At 40.3% G+C, this 12,667-nt stretch overlaps 1 protein-coding gene across 8 annotated transcripts in view; it reads left to right on the top strand.

Moving 5' to 3' along the window:
* Positions 1–12,667, top strand: part of LOC139473859 (uncharacterized) — a 122,732-nt gene that overhangs the window by 32,990 nt on the left and 77,075 nt on the right. For all 8 annotated transcript variants that reach the window (XM_071256631.1, XM_071256633.1, XM_071256632.1 and 5 more), the window contains exons 3-4: positions 3,254–3,466; positions 5,374–5,492. In XM_071256631.1, coding sequence (XP_071112732.1) covers positions 3,254–3,466; positions 5,374–5,492 — 332 coding nt within the window. The remainder of the gene's footprint in view (positions 1–3,253; positions 3,467–5,373; positions 5,493–12,667) is intronic.

The raw sequence follows: 12,667 nt of genomic DNA, 5'->3' as shown, positions 1-12,667 counted from the left end.
AGTGGGAGAATGGATGGGTGATGGAGTGAGTGGGAGAATGGATGGGTGATGGAGTGAGAGTGGGAGAATGGATTGGTGATGGAGTGAGTGGGAGAATGGATGGGTGATGGAGTGAGTGGGAGAATGGATGGGTGATAGAGTGAGTGGGAGAATGGATTGGTGATGGTGTGAGTGGGAGAATGGATTGGTGATGGTGTGAGTGGGTGAATGGATGGGTGATGGAGTGAGTGATTTGGAGAATGGATGGGTGATGGAGTGAGTGGGAGAATGGATGGGTGATGGAGTGAGTGGGAGAATGGATGGGTGATGGAGTGAGAGTGGGAGAATGGATTGGTGATAGAGTGAGTGGGAGAATGGATTGGTGATGGTGTGAGTGGGAGAATGGATTGGTGATGGTGGGAGTGGGTGAATGGATGGGTGATGGAGTGAGTGGGAGAATGGATGGGTGATGGTGTTAGTGGGAGAATGGATTGGTGATGGTGTGAGTGGGTGAATGGATGGGTGATGGAGTGAGTGGGTGAATGGATTGGTGATAGAGTGAGTGGGAGAATGGATTGGTGATGGTGTGAGTGGGTGAGTGGGAGAATGGAATGGTGATGGAGTGAGTTGGAGAATGGATTGGTGATGGTGTGAGTGGGTGAATGGAGGAATGGATTGGTGATTGAGTGAGTTGGAGAATGGATTGGTGATGGAGTGAGTGGGTGAGTGGGAGAATGTGTGGGTGATAGAGTGAGTAGGAGAATGGATGGGTGATGGAAGTAGTGGGGAATCGAACCCGGGTCTTCAGTGTGATGAGCGAACACTTTAACCACAAGCCTACCCCACCACCCCCACCAAACACCATCAGCCAGAGACCCATTCCATCAAGCAATCTGATGCCATGACTGCCTTAAGTCTATGTTAAAGTATGGGAGATACGATCGTCTTAGCGTTACGATCGCTTTGTGGAACGGGGCCCAGGCATTCCTTCCTGTTGGCCTCCTATTCATGTAGGTACTCTTCACACTAATCAGCCGTCATAACCAATCCCAGGTAATTAAATCTGCATCCATGTTATACATGACAGTCCATGAGAGTCATTCAATATATTTCAAGCTTGCATGTAAGTGTATTATCTCTTTGGTTTACTGCTGAGATGGACAAAAATATTGTTAAGAACCTGTGGATGCTGTCTATGCATATGTCAAAAAATGGACCAGAAGAGAAGATGAAGATGTTGGTTGTCCTTCAGAGTGGGTTAAGTCAGTGCGTGATGATGTCATTGGTAGAACGCACAAACTGAAAAGGATCGAGGAAACAGAATTGGATAAAACCCATTCTGTCTGAGCCAGCTGTCGTCCAAAACCAGGCTGGCCTACATTTAATGTTTGTAGTTGTTAATTCCCACTGAGAAGGCCTTAAATAACATGACTATTATATGTAAACATGACTACATCAATTGTTTGATCTTGGTAATGCGTGACATATCAAATAATGCCACATATAAGGACATTATGTTAACTGAGGAGAAAATCTGCCCAAACCAAGCATCAGTACTACCAGTGATCTGATATCATCTAATAATGGTAACCCGTGAAGATTCCGGGGTAGAATAGGTCGTCAACAACCCATCCTTGTTGTAAGAGGCGACTAACAGGATCTGGTGGTCAGGCTTGCTGACTTGGTTGATGCATGTCTTAGATCCCAATTGCGTGGATTGATGCTTATGATATCAATCACTGGATTGTCTGGTCCAAAGTTGATTATTTACAGGCCGTCATGTAGCTGGAATATTGCTGAGTGCGATGTTAAACAAAAAAACAACCCCAAAAACATGATGATAATGGTGAATTAGGCAATTCCTTTGGACTTATTTACCCACCAGAACTAGAAATAAAAGAGACCAGTGAAACTGCCTCATTTGTTTCATAACCTGATCAATGCATGAAGATTCCGATTGACAAAAAAAATATCCACAAGACAGTGACAAGAAATATGACTTCATCTATCCAAGTCCCAGCCTCTGGTGTCTACATTTCACATTTTTTAGATTCAGTTGAGTATGCCCTTTCTCAAAAATATTTCAAAGAGCATCAGACAACTTATTACTCAAAACTTGCATGATCAGGGTTACAACAGTAATAAAAATGGCAAATGCAATTCCACATTTTGACTTGTACCATGTGTCCCCATGTTTTTGTAGTTGCCTTTGCATGTGTTTGTGATGGGTGCCACAGATGGTGCAGGATATGCTCACCTTTTGGAGAACACCTGGTATCATCACTATTTGATATCGATTCATAAACACATGCTCATGATCTAGGTGAGGTGAAATGGGGTTTAACGTTGTGTCCAAGATTATTGCACTTATATAGCGACGTGCATGTACGTGTGTGTGTTTGTGTGGCTGCTTGTACTAGTCCAGACTGATGCCGATTTATAGTGCTAGCTCACTGAGATACCATGCCGCAGTTTAACATGAATACCCCACTCAGACACAGTATACTGACTCCGAGCCCACCAGTCCTTGTTTTAGCCCCTTAATGCCGAGCGCCAGACAAGGTAACAACAAGTACCATCTTTTAATGTCTTTTGGTATGACGCGGCTGGGGATTGAACCCCGGACCTTCCGCTCCCCGGGCGGACACTCTACCACTTGACCACTGAGGCGGTCTGCTCATGATCTAGATATGGTCTGAATTTTATAATGGATGCTTCTTTTAGCAGAGATTTCTGATGATTAAGTGATTGAGTGAGTATGGTTTTACGCCGCTTTTAGCAATATTCCAGCTACATCATTGTGAGGACAACAGAAATGGGCTTCACACTCTGATGATTAAGGAGACGGTTGTGTTGCTGTTATTTGGGCGAGGTAATACAGGGGCTCTAGTTGTATATGATTGGTGGTAATATACCAGTATACGATTGGTGGTAATATACCAGTATTCATAAAGAAATTTGTCAACCAGCCAAACATTAATTTTGAATCCATTTTTTCTTCTCATAATTGCAGCATAATTGTTGGAATAATTTGTCGTTTGCCATATTCATTATCTTGATAAGATTCTCTTGAAATATGTGGGGCGGTCGGGTAGCCTAGTGGTTAAAGTGTTCGCTCGTCACGCCGAAGACTCGGGTTCGATTCCTGACATGGGTACAGTGTGTGAAGCCCATTTCTCGTGTCCCCCGCAGTGGTATTGCTGGAATATTGCTAAAAGCGGCGTAAAACCATACTCACTCACACACTCACTTGAAATATGTTTTGCTTCCACAGTCAGCTACGGAGTGAGATACACAACCTGAGACTTCAGAGTGTGATCCGTGATGGCGATGACCTCAACAAGATCTGTGCACGATGTCACAAACCATTCGGGTTCATCTTCAACACAGGTGACGTCTGCTCCCAGTGCAAGTTCCGAGTGTGTGGCGTCTGCCGTGAGAGTCTGTTGACAGGGAAATGGCTCTGCACTCTCTGCTATAAGCAAGTGTAAGTACCAGTCAGGATGTAATACGTAAACTGACAGTTACTGTTGTCATACAGTATTGGCAAACAATGTTTCTAGGTGCTCACAGTAATTTATCACTGGATAAGTTGAGTCAACACTAAAATTTCCCTTTGTTTCTACAGTTGATAGCAAGGGTTTCAGAAGGCATGCATTGGAGATTGTTGAATCAACACACTGAAGTTGACAAAACTAAACCTAGTGAATTGAAACACAGTTAATTAGTGATTAAATTACAGGAAATATATTACCATTATCGTACTTACTTTATGACTTCAGAAATGAATTCATTTTATGACCACCAATTTGGTGATCATAATTTGGCACCATGTCAACATACAAAATGGCGGCCTGTGCTAGAGTAAATACCAAAAAGCGGTGTTTAAAAAGCAACAGAAGACAAACACATTTTTATTGCAGATGTAGGGATTGTGTATGGGCTGGTGATGTTCTTCATTCCAGATTGCTTTATTGACAGGGTATATAAATTAGCAGTGATTAGCAGCTGGTGTACTCTATGATGGTAGAACATGGCTAATTCTGTGACACGTGTGCAATGTACATGTCTGGGATACACACCAAAAGTTCAATACAGCTCGTCCACAGCTTATATAGGGAAAGTGTAATATTAAGTTAGGCATGATGATACACTGTTAGAGAAGTCACAGCCTGAACGCCCACTCAGAGATACGAAGATGACATTGTGCAAACTCTAGGTGCAGTCACATACCATCTGATCCTGTTTATTCAGTTCTTATGACAAGCATGGTTACTGGGGACCAATTTTGAGTAAGAATCCCATTTGGAGACAAGCATGGGGTACTGGGGACTAATTCTGATCCTAAATCCCCATTTGGAGACAAGCATGGGGTACTGGAGACTAATTCTTATCCTAAATCTCCTTTGGGAGACAAGCATGGGTACTGGGGACTAATTCTGATCCTGAATCCCCATTTAGGGACAAGCATGGGGTACTGGAGACCTATTCTGATCCTAAATCCCCATTGGAAGACAAGCATTTGGTATTGGGGACCTATTCTGATCCTAAATCCCCATTGGAAGACAAGCATGGGGTACTGGAGACTAATTCTTATCCTGAATCTCCTTTGGTAGACAAGCATGGGGTACTGGGGACTAATTCTGATCCTGAATCTCCTTTTGGAGACAAGCATGGGGTACTGGGGACTAATTCTGATCCTGAATCTCCTTTGGGAGACAAGCATGGGGTACTGGGGACTAATTCTGATCCTGAATTACCTTTGGGAGACAAGCATGGGGTACTGGGGACTAATTCTGATCCTGAATCTCCTTTGGGAGACAAGCATGGGACTAATTCTGATCCTGAATCCCCATTTGGAGACAAGCATGGGGTACTGGGGACCTATTCTGGTCCAGAATTCCCCCTGGGAGACAAGCATGGGATACTGGGGACTAATTCTGAACCAGAATCTCCTTTGGGAGACAAACATGGGGTACTGGGGACTAATTCTGAACCAGAATCTCCTTTGGGGACAAGCTTGGGGTACTGGGGACCTATTCAGATCTGGAATCCCCATTGGGAGACGAAGAGAGATATGGTCCTCATCTGCTGAATTTTCTTTACAAAATTCAATACTTTAATTTAGCTTTTTTTGTTTCAGTATATTGAAATTGGGACATTTTGTTTTCATTCGCCAAATAGCTTTAAATCATCAACAAAAATTTTCTATTTTATGACACATTGCCTAAATTGGATTCCATGTAACGTCCCTATGGAGAACACAGATACATCACTTGGGTCGTATCTATTTCATATACCATGGAGCAGATATCGCCCTTCGGAATAATTGTGGAATTATTTTTAATATGACCTCTATATATGAAATGATTTTGGTATGAAATATTCTTCCAGGCAACTCAAGGGTTTAACAGGGGAGTGGATTCAAGACAACGTCAATAATGAAAAGCGAAGACAATCGCAGACTGGCATCGACTTGGTGAAGGCATCACTCAGACATAGTCTCTCCAATGGTAAGTGGCGCCTCCTAGCAGTTAGTGTAGGAACAAGCTTGGTCACATTAACAGTCCATTGCAGCTTAACCATGATAGCTGAACAAACTAATTGGAATATTTTGTCTGGACCATGTTCCCTGGACCATGTACCGTGTATCCTGTACCATGTACCTTGTACCCTGGACCATGTACCCTGGACCATGTTCCCTGGACCATGTTCCCTGTACCATGTACCCTGGACCATGTACCCTGGACCTCACAAGCTTGCACATACTGCATCTTTCTCACACTGCATGAATGCGGCATCAATGCAACATGGCTTCATTACAGCATACACCTGTGCACAAATGATTCGTTTTTCAGCCCGCCTGATACACTGCCAATCGCTCATTACTCATCACACAGCATTGCTGTAGATAAATAAGCGGTTCTTCTGTTAAGATTTCATGCCAAAGCTTATTAGACAGATATCATTTAGTGATCAGCCGAGATGTTGTGATCTTTAAGCTTGGGTTTAGATAAATATACATGTTGTCTGACTGACTCTAATTTTTGCGGTACTTCAGTTTTCAGTTGTTGTATTTGAATAAAGACAATTCAACAATGGCAAGTGTTATTGTTTTTCACAATATTTACAATTAGTAATTGTTGATTATCGCATCTAACTAAGATTTCTGTCGTCCTTGATAAGCATCAATGACGACGACCACAATACACATACATGTTTATACATGTTTCCTCCCGCATCTACCAGTGATTCAGTTAAAAAGTAAAAAATACCCAATGATATAACTTCAAAACATTTTGATGCAATGGTCGGAAGAAATTGTATCTGAAATTACTATTTTGTCAGAATAATATATTCCAATATCGTGCTATTTTAGCTTACAGCTTTCACTATATATATATTTAAGATTATAAGAACCATAAGCGTAGCACTTTGGTACAGGTGATTGTTATTGCGGGATATTTGTACGTAAGGAACAGTTTTACCAGTCACCTTAGGGACTTCCCGCGCTACATGTTGAATCGTCACCAGTGATTGTGTTGATTTGCCGCGATTGTATTGATTCGCCTCTGATTGCATACAGCCAAATGTCAGTGACACTTGACACTGAGTGAGATTTCTGAGTTCGCTATACACGTCACTATTTAGTGGTAGATGGGCTTGTTAGTGATCAGATATCAGTTCGCTATATCCGTTAGTTCGCTATAGAGAGTTTATTATGTACGTAAATTTTATATGATAATATATAGGAGATAAATCACAAATTTTTTAACAGTTTGTTGTATCCGTTTATTCGCTCTATCCGTGTTCGTTATATTCGTGTTCTACTGAAATCTGAAAAAATTGATTGTGATTTTGTTGATTTTCCGAGAGAGTGAAAATTGATATCATTCGTAAATCTATTTTTAGAAAGTATTTAAATGTGAAAGTGCTGAAATCACACACTCTGTTATCAGCTTCCCCAAACAAACCTATATGGGGGTGTGGTCCACAGCTGCCGGTGAAGCGGTGCCTAGCCTGCTAATATTTGCAAATCTGAGGCAGAAGTGAGCAGACAGGGTGCCGACACGATAATTGAATTTGCCCAGCGCGACAAACACGGGGAAGCGATTTGGACCCCAGTGGCAGATTTTTTCATTTGCATGACGATTTAGGTTATTATTATTTGTTGTCTGTTTTACACTATTTCAGTTTTTCAAATTTGTGATTTTGGTCAAGTATTTGTGATTAAGCATGCCCTGAAGTATTAAATCTGCAAAGTTGAGTTGACATGCACTTTAATGATTTGCGTTTTGATAATTTATTTCATCTATATGTTATCTAAATCCATATTACATGTTGTAGTCATTGGTCTAAATGTAGTTGCCTGTGGCTTTTTAGTCAAATGGAGGCATTGTTACAACAGGCAGTTATAGAATAGGAGGCATTTTTTTCACAGACATATTAATTAAGCTGACAGCTGTTTCTGAATGGGATGCACATGGTTTAAAGGGGATGCATATGTTTTTGAGTGGGAAAATGGAAATTGATAATGGTTATGGTGGTCATGTGGTGTCTGGTTGCAGTTTCTGTCATTGATACATGCTCATGTCTGAGGCTAGATAGGATCACATGCTTCACAATGAAATATGTATGACATGACGACCACCTGTTGTAGACTTCGGCGTGAACCAATATTTTCATAAATGACAGTATACATCGATTACCCTATACTGGGCACTACAACATGTACTCAGTGACATGATGTGCGTTTAACGCGAAGTGCTCCGCGGTTTCACCATTTAACCCCATGTATCGCGAGTGATCCTGCTACAACAAATTTATCTAACCAACATGTTTTCATTTGACATTGTAAATGAATTAAAACAAATTCAAAATTGATGGAAAACAGCTTTTTTGCTTTGAAGCGGGGTATAAGGGAATTATTCTGTCCAGATATCCACGTGGAGCCTGTATTGCTCGTGGCAGGGTATGAGACATTTATTCACCTGGGAAAAATTTATTCCCTCCCTAGGCGGGATACATATTATTATGTCTCCCCCAGAATGGAGGGAGACATATTGTTTTTGGCACGGTTCCCGTCGGCGTCGGCGTCGGCATCGGCGTTCCCACCGTTTCTGGACCATAACTCAGAAACCGTTTAATATTTTTTCGCAAAACTTCGTATACACATTAACCCAGCACTGAAGTGGTGCCTTTTGCTATTTAGAGATTTTGACATTTTTATTTTTTCTCGTTTCCATGGAGATAACTTGAACATAGACTCTGAATGGGGGTAAGCTTGGTTTCCGGACCATAACTCGGAAACCGTTTAATATTTTTTCGCGAAACTTTGTATACACATTAACCCAGCACTGAAGTGGTGCCTTTTGCTATTTAGAGATGTTTGACATTTTTATTTTTTCTCGTTTCCATGGAGATAAGTTGAACATAGGCTCTAAATAGGGTAAGCTTTGTTTCCTGACCATAACTCAGAAACCGTTTAATATTTTTTCGGGAAACTTTGTATACACATTAACCCAGCACTGAAGTGGTGCCCATTAGTTGAAATTTCTAGGAGTTCTATTTTTGTCTCTGTTATTTAGTAATGGAGGGTGGGAATGAAGAGATGGGGTTTAACGTGAAGTAAACGAATGAATGTGGGTTAGGGGAGTGGGGGGAGACATATGTTTTTACGAGTAAAAACACTTTCTAGTTTTATCAGGATCACGAGGACCAATCAGATGTCATTTTTCTGACATGGAGGTTTGATGAAGGTACTTGTCCCTTTTTCAAGCAAGTGATAAATGTGGTAGTACTGTACCAAAACAATCTCATTATAATGAGATCTTATGAGATAGGGATGTCACCTTCTATATTCTCCCAGTGCAACATTTTGAAACAGGTGCTTGTAGCTTTATCAAGCAAGTGATAAATGTACTAGCACTACCAAACAGTGCAATGGAAGAATGAAGTGTGAAATCCATGTGAGCCTTGTGTACAGTATACCAGCCAGCTGAGAACAAGCAACGTTGGTTCATCTGCTGGTGTACACACAGTGTCAACAGGGATTTGGTTGTTTCAACTCAACTCAGTGGATACGTTTTTATTCAGGTTTCTTGGACATTTTACAACTCGGACACATAAAAACAATGTTGTATTTGGTGTTGTAATCTGTCATTTTTGTTGGAGCACAAATCCCTACAACCTGTGTCCTACCGGCAGGGCAGGGCAGGGCATGCTTACCCTTTTTGCAAAGCCCTGGTGTTATCACTGATTTTCAGTGATCCATTCTTAATTTTCACCACTATTTTGCCTTTTACACCCAATGGAGTCTGTTCTTGGTTCATAATCAAGAGTGGTTATTCTCTGGCATTGTATACTCCCCAGGGAGCTGAGAATGAAAATCAATCGCACACTGATCCATTGAGCGGGGTAATAATAATGTAATGCTTTGAGCATCCATTTAGTCAATGGAATTGGCACATTATGTTGTTGTTGTTGTCATCATCATCATCATCATCATTATTATCATTATCATCATTATTATTAGTGTTTTACATTTTCTCACATAACAGGCTGATAAGCCACATAACTGAATTATTGTTGAACGAGGTTTAACCCTCTGCACAACAAACTGATGCCCTGTCAACTAGTTGTTAGTAGGTGCGACTCCAGAACATACTTATATATCCGATTCACTCCAGGGCTGTCATAGAACACCCCAGGTTTATTAAAATGATTAACCATGGAAGATTTAATAATAATACTTGGTTGTTTAATGGTGTATTTCAACCTATTTCCGTATCAATTTGTCTTTTTGTTTGATGTTATCAACTACAACTGTGTTCCAATGTTGTTGACCACTACTAAACCTGGATACAAGGGATGTGCATACCGTGCTCGGTGATGCTCTTCCTGCACAGCTGTTCCTGAACACGTTACCTAGAGTACCGATATTATTGAAGGGGATGGCAACCTATCGTTCGTAGTGGAGACATCCTAACCAGCAGCTCTCCTCAATAACTGCTCCCTACTTCTGCAATAATAAGATACAGTAAACTACGGTTATAACAAACTCAAAGAACCACTTAGTTTAGTTCTTAATAATCGTAGTTTGTCTTAAGCATATATACGGCATATATACAGTAAATGGTCAGGACCAAAAAACAGTGTGTTATATCCATCAGTTCATTATAAACGTGGTTTACTGTATTGGCAGTAAAACACACCTTCCAAGTTGCCTTCAGGCATCTGCGTTTACGTCTATTATATATACTTATAATGACTATTGTAGCGAAGACCAGTTATAAACGATCATGTTCATCCATAAGTCCTGTCTCTTGAACAATCCACATCCACACCAATTAATGGGACATTTCTACCGACACTGGATTGGTTAATCTGAACACTTGTTAAAGTGGCCCATGAAGATCCGGGGTTGAATAGGTCTTCAGCAACCCATGCTTGCCGTAAAAGATGATTATGCTTGTCGTAAAAGGCGACAAACGGGATCAGGTGGTCAGGCTCGCTGACTTGGTTGATGCATGTCATCATATCCCGAATGCGTAGATCGATGTCATGTAGCGTGAATAATGCTAAGTGCGGCGTAAAACAAGAAACACACAAACCAACCAAGCAACTTGTTAAAGTCTTTCATAGGCACTTAGAAGTTGGAAGCACATGACACTTGTTAATCTGGATCCTTTCATAGGAAGCTGATTATCTGGATTAACAAGGTTTCACTGTATTGGATAAGGAGTTGCATTCAAACTTTGAAATAATATCTATGTACATATTGTTTATTAAATCTTTGCTTTTTTATGTAAATACAATGTAGGGAATCGTGGCAGGGTGTGCACTTGTTGGTTGGAAACAGATTGGCAGATACACATGATATGGAATATGCCATTTTGTATTGCCACAAACCAGTTTCAGCATGTATTGATTTACTTGAAATTAATCTTTTTGTTATTTTGAAAGTGAATATTTTTTAACAAATTCTTTTTTATTGTGCATTAAATTTCATTTTTTAACTAAATATTTTTTTCATATAATGTATGTATGGTAATGATTTCCAGAATTTAGACTGTGTGTGTAATATGATAGTGTTTGTATTGTGTGAGAAGTGATATTATTGCCTTTCTGGTGGACATATCTGAATGCATGTTATTACAATGTAATCTGTATATGTCACAGCTGATTAGATCTTTTGAAAAGGTAAATAGTTACAAAGCTTTCACAATGAAGATATCAACATATGTTGGTGTGAACTATTAATAATAACAGTCAATGATATTCTCGAATTCCTAACTGGAATAGAGTTTTCAATGCAGTTCATATAATTATAATTCATACGGACGGACGGAGCCTGTTTCTATATCCCCGCCAACTTTGTTGGGCAGGGGATATAGAAACAGGCTCCGTCCATACGTACGTCCGTCGGTCACATTTCGTTTCCGGAGCATAACTCATAAACCGTTCAATATTTGTTCATCAAACTTTGCAGGTCTGTCAGCTACATGCTGAACTGGTGCCTTTTGCTATTAAGAAATTTTAGAAATTTATATTTTTTACATTTCCATGGCAACAAGATGGTCTTAGGTTCTGTGAGGGTAGGGTTCGTTTCCAGAGCATAACTCATAAACCATTCAATATTTTTTCATCAAACTTTGCAGGTCTGTCAGGTACATGCTTAACTTGTGCCTTTTGCTATTTAGAAATTTTAGAAATTTTTATTTTTTTACGTTTCCATGGCAGCAAGATGGACTTAGGTTCCAAACTCTTCTTTTTTTTACAATTTTCATGACAAGTTCCACCTCGGTTAAAAAAGGTTAGGGTATGTTTAGATTTAATTATGTCATAAATTCTGCAACAGGGGTGGGGATATCGCCATGTTAATGGCAAACTCTTGTTTAGAATTCATTTTCGACAAGTGTGGAAGTGTTCTATAGCCTTGTCCTCCCTCAGATGAGGGGTGTTTGGGTTGCCTTATGGTTAAAGGAACTTTTCAGGAATAAGAAATGTATATTGTATCATCCACAATGAAATAACTGCCTCCTGGAATACTGTTAGTCAGTAAATTCAGTTAATAAGTTATCAGAATTATGTTTTTCCTTTTCTGGTAATGTCACAAATTATCTTAATTAGTCCACTTATATTTGCACTTATCACATGGTGATCAGCTGACTAATTATCATTAGGAATGTCAGTCATCATGAGGCATACTGGATATCTGTATTTGCAGGTCAATTGCTTGACAAACACACATCAATGTACTGTGGATGGAGGTCATCTGTACTTACTGGATTATATTGGATTATCTCCCCCTATTGTGCACTTGCACTATTGCATAATGAATGCATTTAAACAAACAATGGGGGCGTGGCAGCCTAGTGGTCAGGCCGAAGGCTGGGTTCAATGTCCCACAAGAGTTAAGTGTGTGGAGTCCTTTGGGTTTCCCCTGCCCAGATATGGCTGGAATTTTGCTAAAAGTTGTAAAACCTCACCCACTCTCACCCACTCTCACCCACTCTCACCCACTCTCACCCACTCTCACTCACGTGTGAATTCATCACTTAGGTAACCGAGTACTTCAAGCTATCTGCTGTGTAAACTTCATCTATGTCAATACACCACCTTTAAATTAAATTTTCATCCAAAGTCATGACTCAGCAATCATTCACAGTTGAATAAAGATTCTAAC

This window comes from Haliotis cracherodii, unplaced genomic scaffold (genome assembly GCF_022045235.1).
Source record: "Haliotis cracherodii isolate W230 unplaced genomic scaffold, xgHalCrac1.p SCAF_3, whole genome shotgun sequence".
NCBI lineage: Eukaryota > Metazoa > Mollusca > Gastropoda > Lepetellida > Haliotidae > Haliotis > Haliotis cracherodii.
Note: the sequence above shows the minus strand (reverse complement) of the source record. Positions and strands in the feature narration are given on the sequence as shown.